The 26,136-nt window shown below is 34.0% G+C and overlaps 4 protein-coding genes across 4 annotated transcripts; 3 read left to right on the plus strand and 1 right to left on the minus strand.

Moving 5' to 3' along the window:
* The first annotated feature begins 12,885 nt into the window (after positions 1-12,885).
* LOC145611998 (lachrymatory-factor synthase-like) lies at positions 12,886-13,569 on the plus strand. Its single transcript, XM_081667381.1, has one exon. It carries the CDS (start codon positions 12,913-12,915, stop codon positions 13,408-13,410), a length of 498 nt encoding a protein of 165 aa, XP_081523507.1. The 5' UTR covers positions 12,886-12,912; the 3' UTR covers positions 13,411-13,569.
* Positions 13,570-13,612: 43 nt separating this feature from the next.
* On the minus strand, positions 13,613-14,914 carry LOC145611997 (pentatricopeptide repeat-containing protein At1g77170, mitochondrial-like). Its single transcript, XM_081667380.1, has one exon. The coding sequence runs from the start codon at positions 14,801-14,803 to the stop codon at positions 13,718-13,720; it is 1,086 nt and encodes a 361-aa protein (XP_081523506.1). The 5' UTR covers positions 14,804-14,914; the 3' UTR covers positions 13,613-13,717.
* A 704-nt stretch (positions 14,915-15,618) lies between these two features.
* On the plus strand, positions 15,619-20,409 carry LOC145611871 (uncharacterized). The gene is made up of 8 exons (XM_081667252.1): positions 15,619-15,835; positions 16,662-17,107; positions 18,627-18,706; positions 18,817-18,915; positions 18,998-19,096; positions 19,169-19,267; positions 19,352-19,450; positions 19,802-20,409. The coding sequence occupies exons 2-8, from the start codon at positions 16,711-16,713 to the stop codon at positions 19,904-19,906; spliced, it is 978 nt and encodes a 325-aa protein (XP_081523378.1). The 5' UTR covers positions 15,619-15,835; positions 16,662-16,710; the 3' UTR covers positions 19,907-20,409.
* Positions 20,410-20,846: 437 nt separating this feature from the next.
* On the plus strand, positions 20,847-25,756 carry LOC145611660 (protein phosphatase 1 regulatory inhibitor subunit PPP1R7 homolog). The gene is made up of 6 exons (XM_081667011.1): positions 20,847-21,256; positions 22,617-22,847; positions 23,008-23,154; positions 23,265-23,407; positions 23,518-23,632; positions 25,320-25,756. Exons 1-6 carry the CDS (start codon positions 20,927-20,929, stop codon positions 25,398-25,400), a joined length of 1,047 nt encoding a protein of 348 aa, XP_081523137.1. The 5' UTR covers positions 20,847-20,926; the 3' UTR covers positions 25,401-25,756.
* The last annotated feature ends 380 nt before the right edge of the window (positions 25,757-26,136 follow it).

A 26,136-nucleotide genomic window follows, 5' to 3' on the forward strand; every position in this document is an offset into this window, starting at 1 on the left:
CATCAACACTATTCGAAGAATGCTCCATAATTTTTTCCCAATGATTTTTTTATTGCTTGGTTCTATTTCCATTATATAAAAAAATATAAAATGTACTAGGTAGGTTTTTATTTATTTATGGGTGTTTTTTTTTTTTTGAAGGAGTTTGGGAGTAAGAAGAGAGAGTGAGGAGTGTAGGAATTTCTTTTGGGTTGATATGGAACGAAATGAGGGTAGAGGTATGTGAGGTATATAAAGGAAGAAGGGACCAACCACAAAAAAAATAAATTAAATTCAATAAAATTTATATTTAAATTTTTGTGAAAAAAAAATTATATGCTACAGAGTATATGAATATATCTGTCAATAACTAAAGAAAGTTGGTGTGTGGTCCCAACATTTCTGGGACTATGTTGTTCATTATTTTAAATTAATTTATTGGTTTTTTTGGTTTTTTTTTTTTTTTTTTGAATAAGGTAGAATAATTAGTTTTTCATGTGGAGATTGAAAATATATGTTTTAATTAAGAGAATATTTTGTAGTACTTTAAGTTTTACTGTTATTAATTGGATCGGACTTATCTAAGCTAATATGATGTGGGATCCATGTCTCCTAAAATTAACTTCAAACATACCGAGTACATTAATAAAACATTGCATGGTAGTATGCATAGACGCATGGTACAATCTTTAAGACTAATAATCTTTGACTAATGTTATCTTTAAACATTTTATTAGAGAGTATTTTTTTTTTTCTTTTTTGAGGTAATTTGAAGCTAAGAGAAACTAATATACATCGATAATATCAGACAATAACATACCCGTATATGATTGTTCAAAGTGTTGATTGAGGTCATGTACACCTCATCATTTTCCCCTCTAATTAAGCGGCATATAGCAACAATAAAATTTCTTACAACTCTAGGTTGAAATTTATTTTAATTAGTTATATGACTTAAAGTAAATCAAACACGGAGTATGAATCCTTTCTTATATCAATTCACTATTCATGCTCTACAATCTCTAACTTACTCGATCATCAAACCTCCTTCACTACAACTCGTGTTAAAATAAAAATTATCACAGTTCGTACAACTTCGTAGCATTATGTAAGGAAATCGCTCTCAATTAATTAAATTGTTGGAGGGGGAGGGGGAGGGGGTGTAATTCATAGTGCTAACCACATCAAATAATGGTCCCACCATTCGTGGTGAGATTGAAATTGGCCGTATGTTGTGTGGCTTGAGCCAGCCTAAGAAGAGTTAAGCATGATTGAAAAACATCACCTAACTCCATAATTCGTGGCAATCATCTAATGATATAATCATATGATCAACTGCATATCTTAGAAGCCGTACACTTGATCTTCTATGAAATTTGATTGGACTATTTGATTCTATTATAGCATCTTTGCCGTTGATTAATTTTAATAATGTCACACATTTTAATTAAAGATTCTGTCTCCTTTTTTGCTCCACTATTTGTACTGTTGCTGTACATCTTGTCCTTAATCATGGAGTATCATCTTTTATTCTTTAATTCTTTTACATTACATAGCTAGAGATACTATGCATACATTTTGTGGGGTATATTATCGGTGATTAAATTAATACGCGATTTTATCATAAATTCTTACATATTACGATGAAGTATCATTTTAAGAAATATATTTAATGTTTTATAGTTAACTCTTGAAATTTTTTACCATTATTGTTAATTTGTTTTACATAGAAAGCATTATGAAATACTCCGTAGTTTTAAACGAAAAGTGTTAATTTATTTATGAAACGAACAATTGAAGATTTAGGGCCTGTTCACATTTACTTAATTTCAGTTCAGTTCAGTTCAGTTCAGCTCCAATCAGTTCAGTTCAGTTCAGTTCAGTTCAAATCAGTTCAGTTCAGTTCAGCTCTTAATTTCCATCTCTCATAAAATATTCATTTCAGCTCAGTTCAGTTCAGTTCAGTTCAGTTCAGTTCAGCTCAGTTCAGTAAATGTGAACAGACCCTTATTTGGTAAACCTATGAAGAATTAACCACGTACGTATTGATTGGTAGGTATTTTATATTTTTAGGTAACTTTTTGACGCGGTATAGATATTTCTGCTAGTCCAAAGCTAATGAATGCAACGATACATACAACTCTAGCTTCCTAGAAGGCGGGTATTACACTTTATAAATCCGCTATCATTTAATTGGTAAACTAGTACTCCGTACTATGTAAGTAGTAACTACTCCGTATCAAGTTGCATTGCAATACTTGTACCTCTTAGGGAGTGTGACAATAATTATGTTTCGTTGAACATACATATCATCGTATCAATTACAAAAAGAAATTAAAAATAAAGTTGGTGATACGTACGTACACCATTTGAGACTTGAAGTGTAGTTGAAAATCTGGAATCTAATAAGCTGAGTTGAGTAATCTTTTGTACACCAAAAGGCTTTACATTTACGTAGTACATTATCATGAAAAGCAGAGAAAGGAGGAGGAGCCTCAATGGAGTTCACTAAAATGATGCTTTCCTTAACCTGATTTTTGGCTAAAGTTTTTTACTCCAATTGTTGCTTGTAAGTTGAGACTATCTTTTCCCAAATTCCTGTGCTAATACTCCTTAATAAAGGGAAAACAATAAAACTTGTAAAAGTTAACTTTATACTCATATATAATACGAAGTACAAGTATATATATTATCGGCTTATTTATAATTTAACTATTAATATTTTTAAGTTAAAAATATGACATGAAAAAAAATTATAATATACGGAAATGAATCTCATAATTTGATAAGATCCTAAAAATTGCAAGTATGAAATACAATTAGATTGAATCTGATAATTATTTATGATGATTTTATCCAAAAAATTGTTATATCTAAGTTTAAATTATGAAAGCAATCAAAGCATTACATTTGTCAAAAGTAGTTGATAATTATGATTCCAAAATTGACATTTTGGAGGAAAACAATTGCTAACCAAGAAAAAATTGCAACTTTATTAGACATGATGTGATCTGATAATTGACCTTTCAAAAGTCTCAACAACGAACAACCGTGTAGTTAGTTAAATTTTCTTTGTGAAAAATATTATATATGTTAATTATGTTATTGTTGATAATAATCATATGTACTGCTTTTGTTTGTTGAAATGATAAAAGCATAGGTTATTGCATTCTCATTATATAATTTCTTGGTAATGAAGCAAGCCTATTTTGAATCAATAAATTAGCTAGATTAATAATTACTCCGTACTATGTTGCTAGTGTTGCTACCCAACTAATTAAAATGTTTATGAATATGTACTTTTATCGATTTAGGCCTTTTGGTATTCATTTAATTACTTCTTCAGTTCTGTCAAAAAATAAAATAAAATAACTTCTTCAATTGCAAGAATATACTGCTTAACTAGTCAAACAAGTTAAGTAAATCATTCAAACAATGCACCCAAAACTATTGCGCAGTTTGTAATTGTCAAATAAGTACTCGTAGCATTAATAAACATATATATGCATGTTCAAAGAGCCCATCTCATTTGTATTTATTAGGAGATATGACTATTATTTTTTATTCTATGGAATTTTTTTCTTTTCCGTTGGCTGATTAATTAAAATCGTAGGGTGTATTAGTGAATTTTTAGAAGATAATGCTCATTATGATATACAAGTATCTCATCTTTTTTTCAAAATATGATTTTCAAGTATACCTTTATTTAATACATGGGTCATACATTAGCAGATTAGCTACTCTTTTTGTAAAGGGATATACCACATAATAAGGAAAAAAATAATTTTAATTTCCACAATCCAAAGTTCTAAACCCCATTGATCTAAGTTTCACCTTTAATGTATGGCTTTGATTAAGTATGCTAGTGACCCCTCAAAAGGGTTTGTGACTCTTTAATTTGTCCTCACAATCAAATTTGGCTAGCCCAATTATTAGTACTTTATCCATAATTTTAACTATTTGGAATTTGCTTTTTAATTTTGTAGTTTTACAAGTGAATTTTAATAATTAAGATAAATATACATAATAATGTTGATTAACAAAATATAAATGTTGATGCCAATTCTGTCAATGCGTGTGACTATAAGTGGAGAAACTTTTAACTAAAGCTAAGTAAAGTGATTTAAGTCAAAACTACATTCTAATTTGTAAACTAGTCCTCGTTTGCTGATTTTGACTGCATGCGGCAAATAGATGGATTATACAATAATTTATTTGTTTAATAATTCTAAAATATAATGCACTAATTAATTCCCACCTAAAGCATCCTAAATTCCTAATTCCTAACTATTGTGGATTAGTATACTATAATTAAGCTTTTAATATGGGTCTAGTTGAAATAATTATGAGTATATAATCTATCTATCTATACTATATATATATCTATACTATATATCTATACTATATATTAAAAGGCGTTCCTGATCAAGGATACACGCCACGTGTCACCCCTCTCTTCCACCAAGAGCATGCCACATCACCCAATTAGAAATGTGAATGCCACGTGTCATTTTGAAAAAAGTGTTTTTGTCAAGAATCGAACTTGAGTCTATTGAATATTGAAAAATAAATAAGAAGTCATACCAACTTTGCTATCTAATAATATGGTTAACTTATTCTTCTTAAATATATTTAATGTAAACCATGAGAGTGTTTTTATTTGTACATTTACATGTCAAAATTTTTTTAGACTAAAATCTAAAATAAAAATATTTAACACTATTATGTACATACAAAATATTAAAAGTAAAGTTTTATTTACATAAAATATAATATATAAAAACTATAATATATTAATTATTAACGTATCTTTCCTCAAAAAAAAAATTATTAACGTATCGACTCGGGGCATCGCCCGGTCTAAACACTAGTTTATAATTAGTTGGAGATTGATCGAGTGTCAATGTCTCAGTCATCTTTTATTTCTATAGCTTCTTCATAATTAAGGGTATGTTCACTTCAGTTTAATTTCAGTTAAATTTAGTTTAGTTCAACTCTAATCAGTTTAGTTCAGTTCAGTTCTTAATATCTTTCTCTTATAAAATATTCAGTTCAGTTCAGTTCCAATCAGTTTAGTTCAGTTCAGCTCAATTCAGTAAATGTGAACAGGCCCTAAGTCATTCCATTGTAGCAGTGATTGTACTACTTATGTTGGATATATAAATGCAAGATATGTTGGAAACAATATCTTCTTTGAAATATAGCTATATATCCTTTGTCAAAAAAAAAAAAAAAAAAAAAAAGAAATATAGCTATATGATTATTAGTTCATTAAGTTGGGTACAAGCATATGTAGTAAGTTATTATTGGTAAACAATACAAATTCACTCAATTTATCACTCTATGCTAAATTTACCCCGTTTGATATTATGTAACTCGATCATTTTATTAAAAAAGACGTTTTCAAATAATGTACTTTACTTATTACGTTATTATACATAGTACTTAGGGATACGGGCCTAAGTATAACATTATTTAAATACAGACAGACGTACACCTGTATATATACCTACAAATATACAGTACTGTACCAAACATATAAAGATCGATGTATTGCAAATATAATGGAATACGTTGATCTCCATTACAACATACAATATCAGCTTTTCTAGGTTTAAAGTGACAAAAAAAGAGAAAAAGAGAAAAAGCAATTAAGGCCCCAAAAACAGCAGGTTGGGCATTAACATACATTACAGCTCACTTTTTGTTAAATAAATCCATGTGTGGAGTTGTAGCTTTTCTAAAGGTACCTACTCTAGTTTGAGAGATAATTAATCAAATTATTAATTATAATAATATAATGTATGTATTAACTAATACTCATTTTAGCATAATAAAATACGCTTTTGTAGGTTAATTGTATATTTGTTTTATTACTTGGTATGTACTTTATGGCTTTATTATGCATTATTAGTTGGAGCTACGTACGTACTTCATATTACTAGGATTATGGATTATTTCATTATTTGCGTGTTATGAAATTAGCCCTAATCAATGCTTCAAAGTTGGTATGTGACTTCATTGATAAAGCTTAGAATTTGTAAGAATATTATTGTTCCAAATTATGCCCTACCCCCAAATAAATATATAATTAAAATACTTTATATTATCGTATTTTTTTTTGAATTATGGCAATGCATGCAATTCAATTATGAAATCCTCATCCTCATTAGCTATAAAGAAAGTACAATGATTTTGATTCAATCTATAGACTATATATATACATATCATTTCGCTAGATTATATCTTTGAATATATAATATTATTCCCCAATTTCCATAGACTTTATCTTCTTCGATCTTTAGATATAATTAAATACAGAGTAAGTTTTAATGGAGTATTAGGCAAAAAAATAATACGTAGTAAGATAAGCTAAACATAATAAGCTAGCTAATAAATTAAGTATACTACGATAATAAATTAAGTATACTACGATAATAAATTAAGTTGTTTTTTTTTTAAACAATATTCTTTTAAAGAAAAAATAGTATGTTTTACACAAAAAATTGTTGAGGTCAAGGGAGCCTAGCAAAAACTGATTATCCAAAAAAAAAAAAAAAAAAAAAAAAATCAACGAAAGTGTAGGTTGTAAGCTCATCCAGTCATCCCTACATGATAATTGATGTACGTTAATTAATTTTCGAAGGCAAATGAAATATAATGGCATAATTATAATTATTTTTTTCATGATGAAAATTAATATTAACGTCACTTTTGATATGGAAGACCGTACTTTTATATGGGTACCAAGCTAAGCCTACCAAAGTACACTAATTACCTAATTGGGTGGACTTTAATTTGTCGTCTTAGATTCTTATAATTATATTGGTTTTGTGGGGTTTTACTTATTGGACAAGGTTTTCTAAGACCTACTACATCTCATCATTCAAAATTGTCTCTTCATTCAAATGTGCTCACCCTCACTTATTTTAACTAGTCTTTTTGTTTAAAAAAAAAACACTAGTGTTCAAATTAAAATGTTAGATAGCCAATAGTTTTTTTTTCCATCTACGTACGTACGTACAGTAAGAAAAGTGTTATAGGAAAGATTGAGATAATTAATTATTACACCGGTTTATGTATAATTTGTTATAAATTCTCAAATTTATATGTTCTTCTGATTATTCTATAGGGTTAAAATTTAAACTTAAATAGACATAACGAGCTATAAAGAGCAATAATATTTATTCATACATGATAAATCCGTGTATGGAGATGATAGATGCTGAAGATTACACGGTTACATTCCATAGTCGCGGTTACATTCCATTACATGTGTACGTCCATGAAGGGGCCGGGCACGGGAGTTTTCGAGTGATCAATCACATAGACCTATTCTAATTTATTACGAAAACCGTGACCATCTAATAATGGTATGAAGTTGTTATCCCATCAATAACTTATATACCATCACACATACTTTAGATAAATGAGAAAAGAAAAATGAAACATCATAATCATTTAGTTATAAGTTAATTTGAGAAGTTAATATGAGAAGTTTATGGTGTGAATTAATTTTGGGTTACAATATTAAATCTCTTTCAATGGGATATATTGTGAAGTAGTCCATACTTGATCTCCTTCTCGTTGATGTCCTAACCGATCTGAAAATAAATGAAGTTGACATATTTTTTGTAGTTATTACGCCTACAAAAGACAAGCAAACTAATAAATTTGGTTTTGCTAAAATGTCATGCTAAATTGCTGATGTCCATGGTAATGTTTATCCGCCCCGCCTATGTCTTAGGATATCATCGTAAATTTCATTCTATCCATTAAAGTTTTAGAGGATGGTGATGGAGATTTACATACACACATATGACACACATATATATACAAAATAAAAGATATTTAAAGTTATTATCTAATGTGTGATGGTATATGTATTTAGTGGTAATTACTTAATTCGTGTACGTACAAGATATTTGTACCTAGTTAAAGGCCAAAATGACCCTAAAATCATAACAATATAATTATTTTGGCCCTTATGTGTCATCTAATGTGAGACGAACATTGATATGAGACATTCCAAACAAAGTATTATAAACCAAATACATTTATCGTCTTTTGTAAAAACCAATCCAATAGGCCAAGTCATATTATCATCTTTTGTAAGATATATATATACAGTATTAACACATATAATCCATAATTACTTCGCTGTCTATGAAATTATTTTTTTCTATGCGATTATTATTGATTGAAAATGTTGATTTGCATAGCAATTCTCCAACACTGATTAGGTATTCTTCAAAGTTCAAATCATGCTTATTTTTTTATAGATTAATATACTGTATGAAAAAGATACGGAGTATATATTAAGCATTTACTAATGTAACCATTTTCAGAAACCAATCAATAAATTAAATGATCAAATTATCCTTTAATTAATATAATTAGGGGAGGAAACGTGATTTAGTGGTCTTTGTTTTAGTATAGTAACCTAGTAAGTACGAAGATAACATCATTTGAGTCCGTGCAATAAATAGCTTGCTATGTGTCTTGGAATAGTTGGCAGCTAAACCTAAAATTCAAAGCACCATGTAGTCATATACCTAGTTAACATGTAAAGAGATAGATTTGATGTTCGATGGTAAATAGGAGTACGTACCATATCACGTTTCTTCTAGCTAGGGAGTATTACAAATGTTTGGGATAAATTAAATATCATCTTTTATCATTAATGTTCTTCATATATATAGTACAATCTAGAAAAACTTTAATCACACGTGGAGTAATTCTTGATGCTACTTAGGGCCTGTTCACATTTACTTAATTTCAGTTCAGTTCATTTCAGTTCAGCTCTAATCAGTTCAGTTCAGTTCAGTTCAGCTCCAATCAGTTCAGTTCAGTTCAGTTCAGCTCCAATCAGTTCAGTTCAGTTCAGCTCTTAATTTCCCTCACACATAAAATATTCATTTCAGCTCAATTCAGTTCAGTTCAGTTCAGTTCATTAGCTCCAATCAATTCAGTTCAGTTCCAATCAGTTCAGTTCAGTTTAGTAAATATGAACAGGCCCTTAGAATGTACTCATTATTGTTTGAACTTTGAGAAAGCAAAACTGAAGTTGGCAAAAAGCTATACAAATATTGAAGTTTTTCTAAATTGATATAATTTGGGAAAATTAGGAAATTATGAGTTAACTTCTTAATGGACTAACAATCATACGAGGCATGTACTGATTTACTGAACTGAACTAAACTGAACTGAATTGTTTATGAGAGAAGGAAATTATGAACTGAACTGATTGGAGCTGAACTGAACTGATTGGAGCTGAAGAGAACATGCCCGTATAGTATTAGGGTATATATATTTCTTGTACATTCAAATAAAGGCCCTCATACATATTCCTAAGGTGATGAGTAAATGAAGAATATGAAATCATTATTTTCATCCCAACAACAATTAACCATGTACAACATTTAGTTATGCATTCAATTGATGACAAATATCCCAATTCCAAAATTAATTGAAAAAAAACCCCAAGTTTCATATAAATCCTTAGAAAAAGAACATTGAATTTATTCCTCTTTACTTGAATTGTGCATCTAAGAATGAAGATACAAATGAGTTAAAAGCTACAACTAAGATAATTTGGGTTTTAATTGAAAATTTTGAGTTAATAAGCAAGCAGATTCAAGAAAATTATAGGGAGCTTGACGAAACTCGTGGAAGAGTAAAATTAAAATATTAGCTATTATGCATAATTGCATAAGTGAAGACAAATCCAATAATAAGATCATATCCTACGCGATTATAATATTTTTTCATGCAAAAAGTACAAAGATGGTTAAAGAGGAATGAATGAATAGTGAAACTGTCTAAATAATGATGCAATTTGGGATAATGAGTATGGCTTGTTCGTGAATGATTCAATTTTGGCTAGGTCAAAGCTCAATTCGTTGGCTCGGCTTGGGTTTGAGTTCAGCTCGATGCCTTTATGAGGTTTGATTATTCTTTTATATATTTATTATCCCAGACATTATACAATAATAAGTTAGTAATCTCATTTAAAAAAAAAAATAAACTTGCAAATAGATTAAGTATAATAATTAATAAGTCAAGCTTGTTTTTGAACAGTTCGATATCGATTCGGTCTAAGCTTGACTCGTTCGAAAAACTTAAGCACCATACTCCAAGTAGTTCGGGCTTGGCTCGCCCCTAGGTGCAAATTCTTTACATAATTACATCTATGTTTCCAATTTTTTAAGACCCAACAAATCCTCTTCGAAGAAAGTTTGGGCTATCGAAAAATCATAGAGATTTTTAGCCCAATTCTCATATTTTTATCGTCTAACAATTAAAAACTACCAACCTATTTTCGGGATTACTTATTCAAATATAACCGCTAGTTTTCTCTCTCATTCAACGCTTAAACCTCCAAGAAACCCAGAAATTCAAATCTTCTTCTTCATAATCTCATTTCCATACAAAATCAAAGCAAGAAATAAAAGGAAAAAGATCATACCACTTGGTATTTCGTTAATTTTTGCATGGTTTGGAGATTAAGTTTGCAGAAAATTCTGATTAAGAAGACAATAAAACAGGGTAATCTCTTATTCTCTGTATTTTTTCTCTTTTGTTTTGGAAATTCGCATTGATAATCTTTTTAAATTAAAAAATATCGATGAATTTTTACTTTTTATGAAAAGGGTTATAGATTATGTCAAATGATTGTAATTATATTTGAATTTGGATGATTTTTGTGGGAGTTTTCTTTCTTATATTGTTCTGTTTTTATCCATTTCTTGTTGGAATTTCACAGGGTTGTTTAAATTCTGACATTTGATTAAGTATTTAGGATTATATGCTATACATTTCAAGAAATTTTGGTTAAATTTTGATCATGAAAAAAAAAAAAAAAAATCTTGCCATTTGATTGTCACCTAATTTTGATCATAATCATGTAATATTCCCAGAACTTTTCTGTTTCTTGATTATTGTTTATCTGCATTTCTGTGAAAATGTCACTTTCTTGAGCAATTATTTTGATTGAATTTTTCTGATGTTGGTTTTAATTGCAGGAATATTTTTGCATTAAGCAATGAAAGAAACTGGACTGAATCATCAACATGTTATCCGAAAAGAGAGGGGTGAAGGGTTACATACTAAGCAGATTGTGCAGTTTACAATCTTCTTTGTTGTTAGCTTCTGGTTGCTTTACCAGATTTACCACTTACTTCATGTAAGGGAAGACTATGGTTACGAAGATGTCGATAAGAAGGTACGAAACCAGCGTATAGGGAAGCTTTTCGGGCGCAAGGGGGGTCTAAGGCCATCTGATGACAATGCTGAGGGGATAAAGTTGTATGTAGTGGACTATGACACAGAGAAGAAGTTCAGAAATGACCGCGGTTGGCAATTTTTGGGGCGTAAAGGAGGTCTCGAATTATCTCAGAATGCTGAGGGGATTGAGTTGTATGGAATGGACTTGATTGGAGAGGCTGAGAGGATAAAACATGTAGCAGAAGATGATGAAGAGAGAAATGTTGTTGATTTTTCTGAAGTAAGTGATGAAGAAGATGGTCAGTCATCTCATACTGATGCTAATGATGCCTTAGACTTGAGAGATTTAGGAGAAATTTCTGCCAGAGAGGGTGAAATCCGGGAAGTGATGCAGGAGAAAAAGGCGATCAATTCAACCAGGAACGCGAGTAGGACACTGATATCAGAGAAAGATGAGATAGTTGGAGGTAGAAATAGAGATGAAGTTGTGTCTCTAGTCAATCTTGGTGCTGTGATCTTGAAAAAAGATGATAACAACTATGAAGTTTTTCGGTTTAATGATGAGACAGGACCTCCAAAACATGATTCTGCACCATCCAGGAGGATCAATATCCAGGTTGAGGGTTCGATTAAGGGGAACGTTTTAAGATTGAAAAATCCAAGCAAAGGAATTGAATCATGCCAGAAAATTTCTCTGCAGAATAGTACTGTAAAACAAAGGTTGAATAAGTATGACAGGAAGAAATCTGATCATGAAGAGATGACAGAATCGAGTCACTTGACAGTAGCTGATACAGGACTAGGAAGCATGCGAGAATTGCTTCAGGGAGAAAGGTAGCTCAGCAGCAGCAAGATTTTATGTCTTACATCAGGGACAGTCATCCTGCTTCACAGTCTATAATGCAATAAATTTTCCATACAACGATACAAGATTACACGAGTATGATTTTGTTTTTCTCAATTAGAACTGTGTGTATAGAAGAAGAGATACCATTTTTTAATTCATGTTTTACTTTGCTTAGACAATCAGCAGTCTCTAGTAGTGTAGTTTAGTGTGCCGAATTGTCAGTTACAGTTATGCCTTGTGAACCAGAATTGTTATTGCAGATAATTTCTTATTCGAAATAACTAGTTCTTCAATTTTGAATGGCTGGTGTATTTTGATTTAAGCCATTCGTAGAGATAAATATCAAAAGGACTGACTCCACTTAGCGGATGCCTTCTGAAGCTTGATTCAATATCAGGCAACATAAATGGCCTGTCCGTTCTTTGAGTCCACTCATTACGCGATCTAATTTAACAAAGAACAACAAAATTACTAGCTATATGCATAGGTGCGATTGATTTATGGTGATAGGTGAATATATCGGTATCTAGTTGGAACTTGGAAGGAAGCAAGGCAATAGCAGTGATGTTGACATACTTGTTTTACATATGTTTAGTCTCTGTCTTCCTCGCATCAGTGCATCGAATTGAAAGATTTTTTTAATGAGCATTGCGAGGTCCAATGAGGTATCAACATCACATCACATGAAAAACGTTTTCCATGAAAACTTTTTACATCAAACTAAAACACCTTAGATGTTAACTTGCCTCAGGTTCAGGATATCTCAAACTCTCCTGAGCTGGTTATATATAGATACTTCAGCACAATCAGCAGGCTCGCCTTCAGCTTCAGACTCAGTCTTTTAACAAAATAAGTAAGAAATGGAAATTGTTAGTAATCAACCAAAATGGGAAGGAAAGGCACATGAAGAGCTAGCTGGTGCTAAGGCTGAAGAAGTCTGGCCTTTCTTGGCTGACTTTTGTGGCCTGAACAAGTGGTTTCCGACTCTTAGCACATGTATTAGAGTAGAGGGTGTCGAAGGTCAGCCTGGCTGTGTCCGTTATTGTGCTGGGTTTAAGACCCACATAGAGCATGCTGATGAGAACCATGTGAACTGGACTAAGCAAAAACTGCTGTCCATTGATCCAGATAGCATGACCTTTAGCTACTCGATCATTGATGGGAATGTTGGGTTCAACTCATATGTGTCAAAGGTGAGAGTGATAAGGCAGGATGATGGGTGTGCTATTGAATGGGGTTACGAGGTTGAGCCTGTGGAAGGGTGGAAACCTGAGGACTTGGATGAGTTTATTGGTAAAGGCTTGAAAGTTATGGCCAAACGGATGGAAGAAGCTCTCAAAGCTGGTGTTATAAACTAGTGGATTAGCTCTAGCATTTAGTTAATTATGGTGTTCTATTTTGTTCCTAGCATCATAGTTGTCGTCTTTATTTTGTTTTAACAGTCGCTTGATCTATGTACTACGCATGTTACTTGGAATAAAAACAGCTATCATGGCATCAAAGATGGTTCAAGTCAATCTCATTTTACTTACTGCAACATTTGAAGACGATAACTGTAAATATCCAAAGAACACGTTACTTCCCATTTGAAATTTTTGTGAAATGTCATACAACAATCAATTCATGATGAAAGATGAGTAAGAAAATGGGCAAACTTTCAAATTTTCAATTGATACTAATGGTCACAGAACTATAACCTTGAAGCTTAGCTAATCTTCTCTGTTTCATAATCTCCCTCATCTTTTCAACCTCCTCCCACATTTCTCTACTAGCATAGATGTTTGATAAAACAACGTAAACCCCATCATTCCATGGCTCCAGCTCGAGAAAATGCTTTGCTACCCATTCTCCCATTGTTACATCATTATATCTCTCACTTGCTGCCAACAAACACCCCCAAATCACTACATTCGGCTTCATGGGCATGGATTCCACCATATTTCTTGCCTCCTCTAACAATCCTGCTCGACCAAGTAAGTCCGCCATACATCCATAATGCTGCACGTTAGGCTCGATCCCATAAACGTTCTTCATCATATGAAAGCAACGTTTCCCCTCATCGACCATCCCACCATGCACACATGCACTCAACACCCCAACAAAAGTCACATGATTAGGCATCACACCAGCTTCTACCATGACATGAAAGAACTCCATAGCTTCCTTGGCAAGGCCATGTGTGGCATAACCTACTATCATGGAAGTCCACGAAGACACATTTCGTTCATCCATTTTCGAAAACACCCCATAAGCCAAGTCCATCCTGCCACATTTCCCATACATATCAATGACTGAATTCATCATCAAAACATCCTCATTCCCTTTCCATTTCACTTGGAAAACACATTTATGCAATTGTAGTGCTAGCTTAAAATCCCCTAACCCTCCACATGCCGAAACAACACTAATCATTGTCACACCATCCGGCTCAAACCCACTTCTTCTCATCCTCAAAAACACACCCAAAGCATCCCTAGAACGCCCACTTTGGGCTAACCCAGCTATAATGGCATTCCAAGAACCTAACTTTCTCTCAGGACTTTCATCAAACACCTTGTATGCATCCCCAAACTCACCTACTTTCACATACATATTAACTAACCCACTTTGAACAAACTCATCACATTCAATTCCATGAAAAATTGCAACCCCATGAAGTTGCTGGCTTATTTTCAAAGAGTAAGCTTGCCCAACAGCTTTAATGGTGATGGGCAGGGTATAATGATCAGGTAAGACCCCTGCTCTAGACATAGACAAATAAACATGAAAAGCATAAAATGGGGAGTTTAATCTAGTGTATAATCTTATGAAATTGTTCCAATAAAATGGGGCATTGTTTAATTCTAAGTAGTGGGTTCTAATTACATGAGCATGAATTTGATGAAGTTGAAGTATATTTGTGCAATTTGATAGCAAGTTTTGAATTTTCTCAGCTGGGTTTTGTTGGGGTTCTTTTAAAAGTGTTTGATTGATTGAAAGTTGGTCAATTGATTCAGAAGAAGTTGTTGCTGCAATGTGAAGAAAAATGGCGGATTTTGGATGTGGCAATTTGTGGAGCCTTAGCGGTAAGAGAGAGAAAGAGATCATGCGTCAAAGTGGCATGTAAATTTGTGGACTTTGGGTTGGAGTAGGACAATAGAGCTGGTCATGGGACGGGCTAGGACTTTGGTCGATCAAGCACAAGCATTAAAATGGTTAGACTCAAGTCCGTTACAAGTTCGGCACAGTGCTAAGGGACATAATCTATTTTATCAAAATCTGGCATGGGTTGGTGGTAATAATCGGCTTATGTGTTGGTGTGGTTATTGTGCTTATTTTTGTCCACAATTGCAAAAGATGATCAAACATCGTAGGAGTCACTGGCACAAGATCACACAACACGTGCAAGAGCTCATATGTAGCTCGATATGATACAGCACTAGTTTAAAACCGTTTAACATGTGATACAGCTCAACATGTGGTCTAAACTATATATGAGCTATACTCGTGTAATTGTGTTGACACGAGCTCGATATGATACAAGACGAGTCTACATTTAACATGGACTTGCACGGTTAGCTCGCTCGTGCAGTCGTTCCCAATTCTTTTGATGTTATCAGTTTTTTTTATCCCCTTTTCACTATTACGCTGCACTCCCATCCTCCTCTCTCCACTTTAACGTACTCGCTTTCTCTCCTCCATTGAAGCGTGCTCTGAGCTTGCTTTCCTCCATTGAAGCGTACCCTGAGTTCTTTATTGAAGCTGCGTCCGAGCTTTCTTTCCTCCATTGAAGCAATTCCTGACGTAAGAATTATATTTTTTCAATCAACGAATTTAGCTTTACACTATCATTGATTCAATACTCAGTATAGTCAATTTAGGGTTCTTTTAAGGTGCAATTTTAAATTATTGGTTATATTTACTCAAATGTTGAAAGATTGTAATTTTGCTATGTGCAATTTACGTTGGTATGCTTATGCGAGAAGATTATTTGATAATTGAGTCCAAATTAGTTGCTATTGTGATGCATTTTTCGAGCCTAATTTGATAATTGAGTCCAAATTGGTTGCTATTGTGTTGCATATTTCGAGCCTAATTTGATGATTGAGTCCAAATTGGTTGCTAGTGTGTTGCATTTTTCGAGCCTAATTGAGTCCACAAGCTTTTGTTGATGTTATTGGACCTCGAGCCAAGCACGGGTTACTTTGCCCGCCAAGCTTTAAGCTCTGCCGAGCCATCCTTAATCATATTGAGCTCGAGCCGAGCCTACTTTAATCCTCGAGCGGTACCATTGAACCACTCCCCACTTAAGAGATTTGATGATTAACTATGCTTCACTATAGAGTCACTACCGTTGAACCACTTCAACCATTTCATAGGCTTTTGTTTATAGCCCTTTTATGTTAGGATGGAAAATCTACGAATATGGGCCTTTCTCCCCGGCCGAGGGACATGCCTGCTTTGTACAACAAGAACAACAATATCGAAGCCTAATTCACAAATTATGGGGTGGGTTGCATAACTAATTAACCATTATTTGCCTTGTTGCTGAGGATATGCATAAACATTTAATCTCTTCACCCTTTGGGTTGAGTTTATTTAGTGAAGTCTCTATGTGTATATTTTGTAGTGGATTGCATCAAGTAATCGAAAATCGAGAACAAGTTGAAGCTGGGTGTATGGCATCTTGGGCTACGGCAACCTTGCCTCTTAAAGAGCTTTCTTTGTTGCCTGTTGTTTCTTCTGGAACAACGGGAGGTACTTCTTGCTGCATGACAGGCTACCTTAAACCTTTAAATCTTAGAAGAAAAGGAATTGTCCGTCCTTATGTGACTCTAAAGTACTCAAAAGGAAGAGCCAGTGTGGTTGGCTCGAGGCAGACTCCTGTTAATTCAAAAGTCGGGGTATGGGAAGATCCTGAGGACGGAAGCGAGAGTGACTATGATGATGAAGAGCAGGAAGAAGAAGGAAATGATTTGGATTTTGAGAGTGACTGGGAAGAAGATAAAGACTCTTCAGTTGCGACAATTTCTGGAGAACATGCAGAAATGAAGTATGAGGATGAACTCGCAAAAGGTTCTAAATCTTTGCTCCTTTTGTTTTTGTTTTTCTGTAACTAGCCCCGTCCAAAAAGTATGCAGTATACGTACACACTATTTAACATTTGGTTGAGTAAAGTTGATGAAAAGCAAAGCACTAGGACCACATGTTGATGAAAGAGTAAAGCAATGAGACTAGTAAAGCATTTCTTTTAGGACACTTTTTAAAGAAGAATATAGCGCATACTCTTCAGGACATAGGGAGTACTGAATGTATATGTTTTAAGTCAATTATAGCACCCACTGAGATTGTGCGTAATAACGGATGTAATAAGGAGAGAAAGAAGAAAGGAATTTAACAGTAAATTGGAGAAACTTTAAAGTTTTGCAGCACTCATTCAGTAAACATTCGCAATCTAAACAAGCTGGGAAAACTTGTTTTCCTCATCATCCTGGTTCTAGTTCCTCCTGAAATTGTTTATTAGAAAATGTCTTAAGGGAGCTACGTTAGTTATAAGCCTCTGTCACACTCCATCATCAGGACTGGTGAATGAGTTCACTCAAACATTGAAACAGCACCATATCATGATTTTGCATTTTTCATCACTGATGTTATTGCATGTTAAAGAGTAGATAAAAATAGTATGTGGGTCACAAAGGATATGATCTATGTTACGCAATTTACCAGAACATATGAGTAATTTTTGGCGCATTTTGAATTTTAATGAGTTCATTACAATTGAGCTTTGCTGCCAGAATGACAATCAGTTCGTAACTCATATGAGACATATTATATTGAAATTAAAATGGATTAACAAACCATCGTCTCTGTTTTTGCTGCGGAATAGTCAATAATGGCTTATTCGGCTTGTGGAAGTAAATTTTAGAAACATTTGACAAGAACTATCATGCGTGGATTTTGAGGCAATTGAGCTTAATAATGATTCAATAACTGTGGTTGTTATTAATATAGTTATATGGTACTTTCTCTCATCCCTACTATACACCAGGTTAACCTATAACTTGTTTGGATCTTCCCAACTATTGGAGGTATCCATACTACATTATTGTTGGTCTTATACACCAAGTTGCGTGGATTTCAACTTTCTGCTGTTGTTAAATGAGTGCACTAATAATTTAGATCAATAAAACATCAAAAGCCTCAATTGCATTGAATCCAGATTTCATTGACATAACTGACCTTGCACATTCCTGAAAGTGACTTGTAGCATATTATGTATATATGTTTTGAGACTTAGTAAAAAGTAAAAAAGTGTCTATTTGGCTAATTCAATAATGTTACATGATGTCAAACATCTTGTGCGTGCGTGTTCTTGGATTCAAAACAATTAAGATAAACAAGTCCCATTTATTTTTCTAGGAGGTATGCTTAAGGAAATATGTTAGGTATATGTGAACCTGCATCTTGCAATGTTAGTCATTGTTTGAGATTTTAAAACAGCTTTATATGTTTAATTTATATGAGTATTTTTCATGTTTAAACATCACCCAGAATTCTTCTTCTGTTTTGGACATTGACAATGACTGATCTTCAGAGATTAAGGATCTCTTGGAACCAGAGGAGTGGCTAATTTTGCAACAAAATGCAGCTCCAAATCTTGAGAAAATATCAACTGTAAGTATTTGAAAGTATCCAAAACTATCCCCATGTTGTACTTTGAATATTTATGCTTCCTGGACTGTGTGTTTGTTCAAGATTTTCTGAATTTTAAATACTGTGTGTAGGCAAAATGGAGTCCTCTTCACAGCCTAGCATTGTCAGGGCAAAATCATTTTATAGACCAGCTACTTGAAAATGGTGTCAACGTTGATCTTCCAGACAAGGTCAGCTTAATTTAACATGTAACATTATCTCTGGCTAGAGGTACTCTTTCATGGATTAACTTATCAAAGATTTTATGAGCAGGATGGTCTGACTGCTCTACATGTCAGCATTATTGGTAAGAAGGAAGCTGTTATTAGTCATCTCATAAGAAAAGGTGCCAATCCTCATGTTAAGGACAAGGTAATCTGCCCTTGAATGTCTGTCTGTAGACTCTTTAATTTGCATGAAATAACTTTATGCTATTTACTACAGAATGGTGTCACCGCACTTCACTATGCAGTTCAAGTTGGTGCCATACAGACTGTGAAATTACTTATCAAGTACAATGTGGATGTGAATGCCTCTGACGATGTAAGTATGCATTTGTTTCTTGTCCTGCAACTTTTTTGTATCTTAACTGACCTCATTAACTTTGTTTTCGATTCCCATTTACAGGAAGGGTGGACCCCCTTACATGTTGCCATGCAAAGTAGAAACAGAGACATTGCAAAAATCTTGTTAGTAAATGGTGCAGATAAAATGAGGAAAAATAAGGTAAATCCATTGACCATGTATCATTTAAAAATCTAATAGCGTGACATGTATGACGTGACCCATATTCTTGGAAACATTAAACTTCCATGTGACTGTATATTATGCCTTTTGAAGAGATTGGTATCCACCTAACCTAAAATGACATTGACCTTCATTCACTCTTCTCTACTATACTAAGCTTACTAATGGGGAGTTTACTGTCCACATAAAATACCTCAAATGCCTGGGTACGTTTTATGTACTCTTTTAACATAGTTGTTGTATGTGTTTTTGAAATTTAAAGCCGGTATCATTTGCATTTAGATCTAGTTTTAATACTAATGGATCTGCCTGTACTCAATTGTATTCTAGGATGGAAGGACACCTTTGGATCTGAGCATAGCTTATGGAAAAGACTTCAAGGCGTATGATCTTACTAAGTTGTTGAAAATGGTAAATGCTAACAGAGATCTGTAGCCGGTGAACATGATCCCATAAAGTGTAGTACATGTCAAATATCCTTCAGATCTTCAAGGTATTTGATTTTCCCATTGGACTTCAAGGCGTATGATCTTGCTGCTGATAAGGCTGTGCTTTTGGTTCAGAACTGTCAAGTGTGTACAGAATGTTTCTGGAAACTGAATTTGTACGTTAAGAATGTCAATCTTGTGCATCAAATAGCCAGTTGTTAAAGCAGGCTACAAGAAGATCATCCTAGTGTACGGCACCTACCTTCTTTCAAGTATGTACAAAATTTTGCAGCAGCAATGGCCGCTTGTGCAAAGAAAGGCTGAATAAGAACTGTACTGAGGCTCCCCAAGATTGTATCTTTTGTATTGTATGCTATGCAGGAACTCAGCCAGTGTATTCAAAGTTTTTACTCTACTGTTACAAGGATATACAGATACTGTATGCGTGATATAAAATTGTTTTCCTAAGGCATGCCCTTAGAGTTTTGGTTTAATTGAATTCAAGTAGGTGAAAAAAAGTGAAATTTTGGCTAGTAACTACGGTACTACACTACACATTTTGTGATCCGTAATTGTGACTAATTGACTAATAGGGGGAAAATTAGTTAGAGCTATAATTAATGTCAATATAGTCATTCATTAAGCTCTAGCTTTTATAGAAGCCTTTGTACAACCAAATTCCTTGCAATTTAAATAACAGTAGTTAGCTCGAACGCAACAGCCTACTAAATAATGTGATCCTGTTGGAAAGAACAACAAGTTCGACATATGATGACTATTTAGCATTCTGCATTCCCTCCGCCCCAAAATGACTTGCTTATTCCTAAGACTTGCTCAAAAAATCGAGAACAAACTAACGTGACAATGTGACATATGGGTCGTATTACTCGTATATGTACATCATACCTTGTAAGTGTTGTAACATATCTCCTTCAGAACATAATCGCATAAGCAATTAAGCATATGCTTCTTTAATCAATCAAATTCCTCACCATTTTTCTCTCTCATCTCTTCCAAGCTTTCTCCAATGGAAGATCAACAAACCCTAATTCCTCCACCAGAATCTTCCGCCGATCACCTCCCTACAACCACCGCCGCCTCCGCCGCAGCCGCCGACGTCGACGACGAGGAGACGATCACGGCTCTTGATCTAACGAGTTACCAGCTTCACGACCTCGAATCAGTCGAGTTTCCTCCGAATCTTGTCGAGTTAGACTTGACTGCTAATCGTCTCTCTCAATTGGATCCTCGAATTACTCTTCTCTCTCACCTCAAGAAGCTCTCTCTTCGTCAGAATCTCTTTGATGATGCCGGCATTGAACCTCTCTCTAATTCTCATGCCATTTCTGGTCTCGAGGTAAATTTTGCATTTGTTTGTCTTTGTTGATAATCAATTGTTCTGATTTTTTAATTTAATTGTGTAAAATTTGAATTTATGAATTTCCCCCCTTTTTTGGGTAAGAATTTTGTTGATCAGGTGCTTCAATTATAATTTGTGTAGTATTTCTTTAATTTTTGCATTGGTGTTAAGCTCCATTAATTTGTGCTTATTTTGGATGATTTGGAAAAATCTCAAGTTCTAGTGTCAGTGGATTGTATTAGCTAGGAATGTTTAATGCTATTTAATAGTGGTATGCTGGTATTAGTATTAGAAGAAATATCAATTTGCCTTCGTCTATCGCGATGTGAGACGGTGCATTGGAGAGAAACAGAGAGATATATTAATGTGATTTTGACTAAGTTTTGTTGAAGGAGTGAGGCACAGTGTAGAGAATTAGTTTACACTTCATATTTGACCAATGCTGTATACTACCTCTATCAAGAAATCAAGAATTTCTTGATGCTGATGCTTGGTTTAACTGTGTTAGCTGTTAGACCTTGCCCTTTCTATGTATAAAGACTTCAGCTTTATGCTTTCTCATTCACCATTGTTGTTAAAGCATTGCCTCTTCTTTGTATTTGGAAGGCATCCTTTTTTCCCATTCTTTATCAGTGTAATAGCAAGTAGCAACCATTTATTAGTTGTCTGTTTCTACTTTATATCAATTTCGGGTTTTATACCAAGTCATAATACATTTTATGTTGACTTGGTGATTAGTATACAACTGTAATTGTGAATTTGTATTAGGTATGTCTCCAAAGTTAATCAATTTTTAATATAGAGGGTATTTATCTAGTGGGAGTAATAGACTATAAGCATCTTCTATATTTAGGAGTTACAGGACAATATGAGCCAGAGTTAATGTTAATATGAGCGTATGATTTCCTGACCCTATTGAGTAGTATACGGCCTCGAGATGATGAGTTCTTAGCAACACCAGTGGATGGGCTTGGCCGTGTGACCCCTCATAGTAAGGTGGCTGATGACTCTCAGTTGACCCTTTGCAACTTACTATTAATTATGATGGGGGTGATTTAAAGGAGGGTTTTCTTGGTAATGATACTTTTTGTATTCTTTTCTATTGTGAGGATGTCATTTCAGTACATTAATGTTATTTTGTAATGGAATTTTATCTTGTCATTTCATCATGTTTTTTTTTATATTATGTCATAACTTCTGGTTTTGACTGGTGTCGCATTGGCTGTTATGATTCTTTGTTAACTTTGTTGAGCATATTGATACGGTTGAATTCACATATATGATAAATTAACACTCACTGTATTTTCACTGTTTGCAACTGCAATTCAGCCTTTTCTGTTATTATTCATGTATGTAGGAGCTGGTACTTAGAGACAACAAGCTTACAAAGATACCTGATGTCAGCATATTTAAGAATCTTCTGGTGTTTGATGTATCTTTCAATGAGATACCCTCTTCAAGTGGGTTGTCAAAGGTCTCCAACACTCTCAAAGAACTTTATGTGTCCAAAAATGAAGTCACTAAGATAGAGGAAATTGAGCATTTTCATGAGCTGCAAATTCTCGAACTTGGCTCCAATAGATTGCGGGTATGTGTCCTAAACATTTTATCAGCTAATAGCTGTGCAATTACGGCAGAGAATTCTAGATTGTATGCAGACATTTAATAAATGTGAGGGAGTGAAGGTTGAGGTTTCTAAAAGTTAGTAATGTGCCCCCAATATCTGTAACTATAACTTCCTTTCCCAGGTGATGGAAAATCTAGAATCTTTGATTAACCTGCAAGAGTTATGGCTCGGTCGAAATCGGATCAAAACTGTCAACTTATGTGGATTAAAATGCATTAAAAAACTTAGTTTGCAGAGCAACCGCTTGACATCAATGAAAGGATTTGAGGTATGCTTTTTTTACCACTAATCGTTGTAAGATTAGTAGATTGCATTTTGTCCCCTTTTTGAGATTCTTGCTTTTTATGTTTTTTTTTGTTGCGACAACAAAATTTGTAGGAATGTGTAGCCCTTGAAGAATTATACCTAAGCCATAATGGAATTACAAAAATGGAAGGGCTATCAACTTTGGCAAACCTCCGTGTCTTGGATATTGCATCAAATAAGTTAACATCAATAGAGGATATTGAAAAGTTGACGAGGTATGTCAATTATCTTAAGCACTAAGTACCAAGCACTAAACATAAAACTGGTTGTTGGCCACTAGCCACACCATAAATATGTCCTTTTTACCAAATATATTATTTTTCAGGTTGGAAGATCTGTGGCTGAATGATAACCAGATTGCCTCTCTGGAGGGTATGGCTGAGGCGGTTGCTGGTTCAAGGGATACAATTACCACTATCTATCTTGAGCATAATCCCTGTGTATGTGCCTTGTCTTAACCTTGCTCTCCTATTTTGTGCGCTAGAATATGAACAACAAAGATTGTGCCTTGTCTTAACCTTGCTCTCCTATTTTGTGTGCTAGAATATGAACAACAAAGACCGTTCTCTTATTAGGTACTGTTATGTGGTTTCATTGAAAGAGGGATAGGAAGATGAGGAGGCTGGAGAATTTAGCTCCAGAGAGTAGGCAGCAAAATTGGCTTTTTTAATCTTTTCAATCTTTTATTTCTTGGCCCTCTGATGTCAATTCTCTTTCTCATGTGTCTTAGAAAATCTTATTTTAATTAGTACTTTGTACAACTACTAAGCTTGCAATTCATTTCATCTATGGCCGGAATATTGTTATAGACTCCTGACTGTGTGCTCCTCATCTTTGTGACATGGTTGCTTATTTGACCCCTGGCTGGTGGAAAAAGTGGACTGCGATCAGACTAAAAAGTTGTCAATAGTTTGAATAATCTATTATTGGCATGATGTTTCCCTTGTGCATTATGTATGTAATTCTCTTTCCATTTCGTTTATTGTGACTTGGAAATCATTCATAAAAGAAGTTGGACTTCAAGGCAGCTAAAGTCTGCTAGTCATCTTTTGGAGAGAAGCATAATCTCTGTGATATGTCTTTATCTGAATCATTATTATCATCCGAACTCAGAAACCAAATGAGGTCTGGTCCTAATGGTAGTGATTGAGTTATTGGTTTCAAAGGTCCCAAGTTCTAGTCCTGCGACCCACTGCATTCATTTTGTTAGCCTTTGCCCCCACCCCCCCCCCCCCCCCCCCCCCCCAAAAAAAAAAAAAAAAAAAAACATGTATCTTTGATCTATTGTAGTCGTAGTTTTCTCTTGTATAAAGATAGAGGATGGCCACCCCAAGCTACTCCCCTAAACCCATGTTTTCCATGAATGGGGGGAAGGAAGAAACATCGGGAATAGTGTGGTTTATTCTTGGATTTGTGTTTGAATGGGTTGAGAAGGAATCTGTTCCAAACTAATTTTTCCTCTTTTATAATTATTTATTCTCATCTACATTCCTGAGGGCCCCTACTATTTTCCTTAATCTCCGTTCTGAAGAGTGAGGACTAGCAGGGAGATCAGTTTAGAATGGAGGGGGTGATATATGTTTTAGTTAATTTAGCCATCCTTTCACCCAGCCTACCTGAATGAGCAAATCAATAGAGTTGGTTGGCAAGTATGGTCCAGGAAGTTGCATAACTTTTGAGCCTCCTTGCTGGGGCGGTTGACTTAAGTTATCACTTTTGGTGGTTTTGTATGTTATTGCAACTTCTGTGCTCCTTACTAGATATCTAATTGGGCCTTATCGCCCTTTAGAGCAAATGAGAGTTTAAATAATTGGTTCAGAGTTGTTGAGAAAAAAAATTGTGTGAATTGACACTAGAAATTTGTCAGGCAAGTAGTTGTGATCCACTATGATTGACTAGTAAATATGCTAGCCCCTCATTTAAATTAATTGTTGCATTTTAAAATGAAACTAATATGAATCTTGATACAAATTTAACCTGGCACAATGCTTCTGATTGGACAACCTAACCAAAAAGTGACAACTACTTGTGATAAGCTCAAGATTATTTGTGCTCTTAATCTGATCTATGTGGCTTTATTCTTGCTGCAGTAATTGCCTAACTAATCTTCTTTCCGTTACTTGTCAGGTTAAATCTCCCAACTACACGGACACCTTGAGACAGATCTTCTCAAATATCCAGCAGATTGATTCTCAAATGTTTGCTTAAGACAGTTTTTATCCCAAGAGTGTATAATTTTAGCGGAAGTTTCAGAAATTACAGGTCTGGTATCCTGGGACAAATCATGAAGATGAAATCACCGAGAGCAGCATAGGACCCAAGTGCATATCCACTAAAAACCACCGAGACAATGACGATCTAATAGCTTTATTTTTGTAATAACCTTTTCCATGAGGCTTTTCCTTGTGATAAGGAAATTCAGCTATTGTGATAAGGAAATTCAGCTACAAGTCCTTGTTCAAAGGTGTCATTTTAATGAAGTATTTGAACTTGTGGTATTGACTTGACTCATGATATTATGTACACTCAATTTTTTAACAATGTACTGACTCGAGATTAAGATTTTTGAGGGTTGTAATAATTATTTACATTTTTTTCTAAGTAAATAATATGTCTTTTATGGGTATGCCTTATGATCTCTTACGCCCTTAAACACACTTTTCCATGTCATAGTACCATTTGTATTCTTGATAACTTTGTCTATAATGCTGTTAAATGTGATCGGCTTATTTTCTCATGTATTGAATTTTAATGCAATGGTGTTTGGGGTCTGAAGCTCTGAAATCTGAATGCTAAACCCTGAGTTTGAATGTTTGATAATGGTATTGGATGTGATCTTCCTCACATTGATTCTGAATCAAATCGGCTGGAGATGGTTGCCTGTTGGGAAGTGGTAGTACTATTTTCAGGGGAAGTTTTTGTCTAACTATTGACATGCACACAT

This window comes from Chenopodium album, chromosome 24 (assembly GCF_948465745.1).
Source record: "Chenopodium album chromosome 24, dcCheAlbu1.1, whole genome shotgun sequence".
Classification (NCBI taxonomy): domain Eukaryota; kingdom Viridiplantae; phylum Streptophyta; class Magnoliopsida; order Caryophyllales; family Amaranthaceae; genus Chenopodium; species Chenopodium album.

What these genes read in the sequence shown, in the direction of transcription:
- LOC145611998 (XM_081667381.1), top strand. Translation starts at nt 12,913, where the DNA reads ATGGAAATTGTTAGTAATCAACCAAAATGGGAAGGAAAGGCACATGAA.
- LOC145611997 (XM_081667380.1), bottom strand. Translation starts at nt 14,803, where the DNA reads ATGTCTAGAGCAGGGGTCTTACCTGATCATTATACCCTGCCCATCACC.
- LOC145611871 (XM_081667252.1), top strand. Translation starts at nt 16,711, where the DNA reads ATGGCATCTTGGGCTACGGCAACCTTGCCTCTTAAAGAGCTTTCTTTG. An exon ending in ACGTTGATCTTCCAGACAAG is followed by an intron (nt 18,916 to 18,997) that starts GTCAGCTTAATT and finishes TTTTATGAGCAG; the next exon opens with GATGGTCTGACTGCTCTACA. An exon ending in ATGTGAATGCCTCTGACGAT is followed by an intron (nt 19,268 to 19,351) that starts GTAAGTATGCAT and finishes TCCCATTTACAG; the next exon opens with GAAGGGTGGACCCCCTTACA.
- LOC145611660 (XM_081667011.1), top strand. Translation starts at nt 20,927, where the DNA reads ATGGAAGATCAACAAACCCTAATTCCTCCACCAGAATCTTCCGCCGAT. An exon ending in TTGGCTCCAATAGATTGCGG is followed by an intron (nt 22,848 to 23,007) that starts GTATGTGTCCTA and finishes TTCCTTTCCCAG; the next exon opens with GTGATGGAAAATCTAGAATC. An exon ending in ATCTTGAGCATAATCCCTGT is followed by an intron (nt 23,633 to 25,319) that starts GTATGTGCCTTG and finishes GTTACTTGTCAG; the next exon opens with GTTAAATCTCCCAACTACAC.